Below are 7,848 nucleotides of genomic sequence, written 5' to 3'. Positions count from 1 at the left end.
CTCTATATTACTATATATTACTCTATTACTTATATAATATATATATATATATGTTGCTTCTGTCGTGTGTTGTGTGTGGCTGTGTGTGTCTCTCTCTTGCTTTCTCTCTCTTTCTCTCTCTCTCTCTCTCTCCTCTGTCTGTTCTGTGTGTCTCTCATCTCTCTCTCTTGCTTGTGTGGCTGTGTTGTGCGTTTGCATCGTAACTCTCCCCTTCTGTCTCCGCTTGTTTCTTTTTTGTCCCTTACATTCTCCCCTCCTGCCTCTCTCTCTGTGTCCTCTTCTCTCTTCTCCTTTCTCTTTCTGGTGTGTGTGTCGGGTGATTTGGCTCGCCTCTCTCTCTCTCATCTCTCTCTCGTTCTGTGTCGTCTTGTCTGCTCTCCCCCCCCCGCCTCTCTCTCTCTCTCTCTTTGTTGCGTTCCCTTGGTGTGTTGCTCTCTCTCTCTCTCTCTCTCTTTATCTCCCTCTTGTCCGCCTCCTGTCTGTGCTTGTGTTTGTCTCGCTGGTGCTGCTCTTCTGCTCTGCTCGTTCTCCTCTCACTCTCTCTGGTGCTCTCTCTCCTCTCCTTCTCTCTCTCTTCCCTCTTGCTTGCTCTCCTTTTGCTCTCTGTCGTCTGTTGTCTCCAATTCCTCTCCCCACTGCCCCTACAGTCGCGCGTGAACCGGCTCGCGGCAATTCCACCTTCCAATGCGCCTCGACTGTCTTCCTCCATTTATCCCGTGACTCCACTAGAACACAAGATAATAGCTGTATACATATGTGAGAACAACGTTTGTGCGCTCGAGGCCGACGTCGTTCATTGCATTACATGCTAATGACGTCGGCGTAGAAATATCATGAGAGCATTTTACTCATGAATAATTTACCCTGTAATGTGCATGTCTAAACGCTGCATCGCGTCAGCGACGCTCGCAGCTAGGCAAGCTGGTGACGTATCGCCGTGCCCATCCGTACACCGTACGAGATAGCGTGGCGATTGAGCAGCCGTCGCAAAACGGTACTTAGCTTGGACAAATATATGAATAAACTAGAACGCTGGGCGAGATTGTGAGGACACACGAGAAAGAGAGAGGAGAGGAGAGAGGAAATCGAAGTGGGAGACGTTATCTCAGGATTGGGTGAACGCGAGTTGCCGTGGAGAAAGGGAAATACGTCAAAAAATCATAACTATCTATGCTATCCATGCATCATCCATCCATGCATCCATCACACTTCCATGCCCAGTACCCATCCCATCCACATCCATTCGCAGCCGCATCCCATCCCCATATCCCATCCCATACTCCCATCTCATCGCATGGCTCATGCCATGCCATTGCCATGCCATGCAGTGCCATGCAATGCATGCCATGCATGCAATGCCATGCCATGACATCCCATCTCATCATCCCATCCCATCGCTCACCGCATCCCATTGCATGCCATGCCATGCCATGTATGCCATCCATCGCCATGCCACTGCCATGCCATCCCATGCCATCGCATGCCATCCCATCCCATCCCATCCCATCCCATCCCATCCATCCATCGACCATCCATAGGCAATAGAGCATAAAAAAAAAAAACAAGAAATCCAAAGATAAAAGACATTAAATATCAAAAAATATACAAAGTTGAAAAAGCATAAAAAATTTAAAAATAATGCATACTTTAAAAAAATTATAAAACGGGGAAAAATAAAAGGTCGGAAAGAATAAAAGGAGATTATATTAAGACGAGATTGTAAACAAAGGAAAAGAAAAAGCTAACGCAAAAAAGGGGAGAAAACAAAGTTCCCAGCTGCGGACCCCGAACCCAGAATCCCAGGTTAGGAGACGCGATATTGCTAGCGATTAGGCCACTGCGCCGTTAAGGGTATAACCCATGGATTCACACGTACGTTTGATTTAAATGCTGTGTACGCACCCGCCATCTAATTTGTGAATAGTAATTTTTATTATTATAATTTTAACTTTTTTAACTTTTTAAAATTTTGTGTTTCAGCCAGACACCACCTCCAGCAGACGTGCTCGGATTCTGAAATATCATTTTATTTTTTCTCTAGGGCGTGCGGAGTAGGGCGTAATTTCGGCTAACAACTTTTATATATATAAGATACGTGAGCATTAGGAGTGAGAAGAGGGCAACGAAGAAGGCGAGGACGGGGGTGTGCTGAGGAAGGCGGTGGGAGGATCGAGTGGAAACACGAGCGCGGTGTGAGAGATTAGATAGATAGATAGATAGATGAAAGATAGATAGCAGAATAGATAGATAGATAGATAGATAGGTTGAAAAGAGAGTGAGACAGAGAGATGGTGGGGGCAGAAAGGGGGCTGTCGGAGTCAAATTCATATGAAACGATATTACGCACAACGACCAATTATTTTTACCAGAAATTTATCCTTCTGAAACGGCCCCAGATACCCTTATTTGCTAATCGTTTCGCATAAGCATAAATAGAGTTTCCAGATAGACTAGTTTAAGTGCAGTACAAATTTGTAAAAACTCCACGCAGACTCATTAGAGACGTAGTGAATCGAGAGACTGGCGCACGATAAATATTATTACCACCGTATATTAAGACGGCCGGCCAAACGTATGCGTTACACGATCACAGAAAGCGATTATGCTATTACAAACCTGATAGAACGAGATATACAAAAAACATAGAAATATAACTTCGAATGTAATCGCTTCAAAGAACATCATTGCACGCTTAATACCGATTATAATATCTGATTGAGTGTGGTGTGAAGGCGAGAGTTAGAGCATCTATAGAGTAAATTCGCTTCACAATCATCGGATACATCAGATTCGACACCAGATATGTAAGTCCTGAAAATTAGAGATACTGAGCATTGGAAACGGATGGCGGATAAGAAATGTGACGTCACCGGAGATATGAAACGCAACTTAGATGACCAGCTCCATTAGAGAGATGCATCGCCGTGAATACGAGACCAATAAATACGCACACGCGAAGATGACGATCGTCCACTTCGATACACTTCACAACCAGGCACCTGATGAGGTGCAAAAACAAACGGATGATATAAGTACATACTACATATACTCGAAGGCCGTGAAGCGGCCACCCGAGCATCGGACATAACGAGCAGATGGCATTGGCTGTCACACGCGCCACCAGGACAAAGAGCGGTTTACGAGCGGAAGAGAGCGATGGGTCGTCCGATTTGCCGGGTGTACAATGCATATAGGATCTCTATACAATATAGCTATATCTGTACGTGATTATGGGATGGCTGTATCGGGGCCCGGTGAGCAAACCTTTACGACCAATAATCTTGCGCGAAATAGAGCACGATAAGGTAAAAACTATGGAGATGAGAGAAAGCGTCTGCATATGTGAGAACAAGCGAGAGAGGAATACCCGAGAAAAGCCACGAGCAACGCCACATAACACACACACACACACGCACGCACGCAACGCACGCCAACCGCGCAGCACACACAGACACTCAATCCGGAAAGAAGAAAGAATGTCCATATGCACGAGCATTAATAACCGGAAATCGAGCGGAGCGGATGTATATATAATATGTAAAGTCTCGAACACATTTCATTCTCTGAAACGGCATTAGTGGCTGTTACGGGGTTGTGGAAGAGACACTGAGATCATAAATATTTTCTCGTGAACATCACGCTCTCTTTTCGTGGATATATATACGTTATTCCATGCTTCCGGTATATATTGGCGGATGTAGCTCTTGGCATATCTCTACTGACGGAATATTGGCGTAAAAGGATGTGGTAAGCTGTGGGAACATGGCTTCGTAGTTGTTAAGACAAGAAAAAACAGGCATAGTTAATAATGACCATGTGTTTTTATGTGGCAGTCTGTATAACTTATGAAGGGGGCGGTGTGTTCGTTCTAGGCTGGCCATGGTTGCCCTACATTCTTCCAACCGCAGCAGTACTGCCACCAGCCAATCGATTCCCCCAAAGTACGATATATTTCATTACCCTACATGGTATACCAGTATAACGCGAAACGCGACCGAATAATTCTGTCCCAGATCCCAGATAACGTTTTATATTTTGGATGCGTTATACTGGTCCAGTATAACGCATCCACAATATAAAACGTTATCTGGGACAGAATTATTCGGTCTAGTTTTAGGCATGCTTAAGAATTTACTACAAATTCGGCAGATTACATGCCCTATCCCGATTAATTTAGCGTAGCCGGCTCATGCGGCCTAAGAGCGTAGTTCTAGTCCCTATTTCTGGTAGGTTTAAATAGGCTTTATTTTATTGTGGAATATTGATGACAAATACGGAAAAACACATGAAAACTTAATTCACACAATATAAATTTAAAGTCGCTGTCCAGCACTGTTACCCCCACGTGGCGCAGCGCTAGCCAATCTTTAGTTAAGCCCCCTGCGCATGTGCCATTGCCACAAAGGCAACCAGTTATTGTTGTTTTTGTTGTTTTACCAAAAGAGATTCCTTTTCTCAGAGAGCTGTTATTGCTGTACTATGTTATTGTTGATTATATTTTGTCATCGCGTTGTTTAATAGCGAACTCAACGTTTTCCGTATAAAATACGACAGATTAATGCAACATATTGTACGCGTGGTGACATATGCATAAACATCGACCACAACAAACATTGGTTTTCTTTATAATAAGTAATTGTAAAAATTGTTTTAGCTGATTTTTTCTTAATAATATTAAATGTTAAAATTTTTTATATAATTTAACTAAATTGATTGCGTGAAGCTGGAAAAGTGTTATCCCTAAACTAATTATCTCTCGGCAGATTAATTAGAAACATACAAATCCACTCAAGCATAGCGTCACAAGTTGTTCTAATTCATATTTCAAAGTTATATGCGTAAGCAATTTTGCTGTTTTAACCAAATTCGTCTGTCACACATATTTTGGTATGTGTGTGTGTGTGTGTGTGTGTGTGTGTGTGTGTGTGTGTGTGTGTGTGTGTGTGTGTGCTGCAATTTCTACGAGCATAATGTGATATTATACGTTCAAGAGCATGCACGAGTATCTCCACGTTAAATCGCCGAATCTCTGAGAATTTACTTAATTTTGATGAAACCTCACAAGCGACTATTGCTCATTATTTCATTGCACGGATTCTCCCATATAAATTGCCTATTCAATCAATTTGCAAATTCTCGCGTTAAAAATCTAAATACGCGCCGTTAAACATTCTGTCAATTTAATCCGCATGACGAAAATTACAACTGGATAATGTGAAACTAATTATAAGATGCTAAAAATGCTCAATTTATTAACATCAGAGAACGAGGCTATTAATCAACTGGGTGATTATAATAATTGTCATAATTGTAATTAAACATACTACTAATTAATAATTTATAGTCGAGTCATTATTGGTTTATAAATGTACCACCACCCCGAAATATACAAATGTCCAAATATTTGTATTGTTTTGAGCTACTTAACTTGGATATTTTTATGTTCTACTAAACAGTATTCGTTTGTTCAATTTTTATACCATGTTTTATCATGATATTCCATATTGCATGTCATGGCCTCTACTAATGAAGTTCATTCTCTACTAATGAAATTTATATAGGGCACCCACTTTCATACCATACGAGCATCACAGAATTGTATCCCTACTTTTACTATTGTCCTCTAGTCGTACACTATCAACTTTGTCATTGTAGTGTTGTACAGCGAAGATTTTGCCGTCTACTTTTAAATACCTACGGGATCGAGTAGATTAAGCTATTGGGTTTGCGTGTTTCCATTAAAATAATATCAAATTTGTTTGGAATGTTCGCGTTGTGCATGCTCCAGCGAGAAAATGCCGTCGCGAAAAATTACGTACTTGCCACACAAAGCTACCTCGTGTGGAGTGATCAGTAAAACGCGGTAGGAATCCTATCTGTGGTCATGTTTGCTATATGAGATTCCACATTGATGGGTGAAACACGTTCTTAGTCGAGTCATTATAGAATATACGAAATAATACCATAAAAAGGAATTCTCCTGCTATTAAGGAAAACTATAGAATTAACTATCCGGCCGCGAGCCACGCCCAGCGATGGAAATAACGCGGGTTTCCAGAATGCACATTGATTTTCTCCCGCTGACATTTTAAGCATCTAAAAACAAATTTTTTATTACGTATTTGCTCAATCAGTTTCTCGCAGCCGGATATAGAATTTATTCTTGTTATTTATTGTCTCAAATAATAAACTCAATCATCTAATTGACAATATTGACAGTAGAAAATATTGTCTAATAAACTAAAATCTTTAACATAATTATATTATGCACGCTAATAATTTTAAACGTATACTATTATACGAGATCTAATAAGATAATTCTTTCATTCATTCTAATTAAGATCATAAAATTACGTCACGGTTTTATATTCTTACCAGATTAAGATGTGAGCCGTAAAAGTGATGTAAAGTGTTTTCACCTATTGTGACGTCTTCGACGTTTCGGCGGTAGCTCACCGGATCCGATATTTAATTGTTCGTCTCCGTTTAAATGTAATTAATATGTAATTACAAATGAGCAGGGTACACGTGACTACTGTTAAAGTGAGTTTTATGATTCTCGGTTTGCATCATGGAGACACATCGACGTTAGTTTTTCTTCTTTTCAAGGCTAGTAGCCAATCAACAATTCTAACTATTGTAGTCATATTATCATAAACTTTTATTTGCGCTGCTGATGAATGCAGCTGCGCGTTTATGTAGCATTAATAATGAGTCACAGCCGATTTATAAATGTTTAAGGCTCGCTGCTTTTATTCGAGAGTGTAGCGAATGAGTTACCGGTGTAAGTGTCAGCTTCTATTATTGCATTCTCTCTTTCATATATATATATAGCCAATCACAGGCGTTGCGATCATTAGCACGGGCTAGCACGGGGGTTCTTAACATGTGGTCCATGGACCCCTTTGGGGTCCGCGGATGGGCTTCAGGGGTTCCGTGGACCCCATCGTATTCAAAATGTTGTGTTGATGTGCTTATGTGTATTTTTCTGGGGAGGGGTCTGTAGCTTTCACCAGATTCTCAAAGGGGTCCATAACTCAAAAAAGGCTAAGACCCACTGGTCTATAGCATCTAACGCGTCGATCGTATTGCTGCTACACGTCTTATATTCTGCGCGTACGCTGCTTCAGAGGACTCTCCCACGTTGAGTCCGGACAGAGCCAACCGGCTAGGCTCCGTGTCCTCGCAGCGCTCCCGATCCGGATCCAACCAGCAACACAGCCAGACGGAGAAGCTGCTATCGGCCGACGATATCAACTCGAAACCAACAAGTCCGACGACGTCGTCCGATGGCATCACGGCTGTGTAAGACACGTGTAGGACGCGTGACGGGTGAGTGTTCTCCATCGATGTAGACCGGCTCCTACATCGGTCAATCGACCGCAGGGAATCAGCAGGAGCCCGAATCAACCAGTCGCGAGGGCGGTTGGAGACAGTCCAAATTCGATCCAGAAAGAAGTTGTCGGAAACAAGATGGCGCGCGTCGGTCGTTCGTGGGAATTCTGCAGCGGTCGAGAGTAATTTCGGATGAGAGGCAATCTGAAGGCGGTGGCGCGGACGTAATAGTAATTTACTGAGCAGGCGCGCTGAAGTGTTGAATTTTGCGTGGAGTGCGGTTGTCGGATTTATTCATAGCGTGTCCACGCGAGCGCACCTCGCAGTAATGATCGCAAGCAAGCAGCTTATATCGATTTTGTATTTTGTTTTCGGTATGCATAAGAATAATAGAGAAAATAGTAAGAACTTTTGAAATGTTAATTATGACAGTATGTGTGTGTGTGTGTGTGTGCATGTGTTTGTGAGTGTGCGTGTCGGTGTGCGTGCGTGCGTGCGTGCGTGCGTGCGTGC

The 7,848-nt window shown here is 42.3% G+C and overlaps 1 protein-coding gene across 1 annotated transcript in view; it reads left to right on the top strand.

Annotated features, from left to right (window-relative positions):
- LOC106805146 overlaps nucleotides 1-7,309 on the top strand; it is a 37,055-nt gene extending 29,746 nt beyond the window's left edge. Inside the window, exon 4 of the mRNA XM_014806639.1 lies at nucleotides 7,131-7,309. Within this exon, the coding sequence (XP_014662125.1) occupies nucleotides 7,131-7,309 (179 nt within the window). The remainder of the gene's footprint in view (nucleotides 1-7,130) is intronic.
- The last annotated feature ends 539 nt before the right edge of the window (nucleotides 7,310-7,848 follow it).

The sequence above is a fragment of the Priapulus caudatus genome, unplaced genomic scaffold, assembly GCF_000485595.1.
Source record: "Priapulus caudatus unplaced genomic scaffold, Priapulus_caudatus-5.0.1 Scaffold6, whole genome shotgun sequence".
NCBI classification, from domain to species: Eukaryota; Metazoa; Priapulida; class Priapulimorpha; order Priapulimorphida; family Priapulidae; genus Priapulus; species Priapulus caudatus.
The sequence above is the reverse complement of the archived record's forward strand: the minus strand, read 5'-3'. Positions and strand labels throughout refer to the sequence as shown.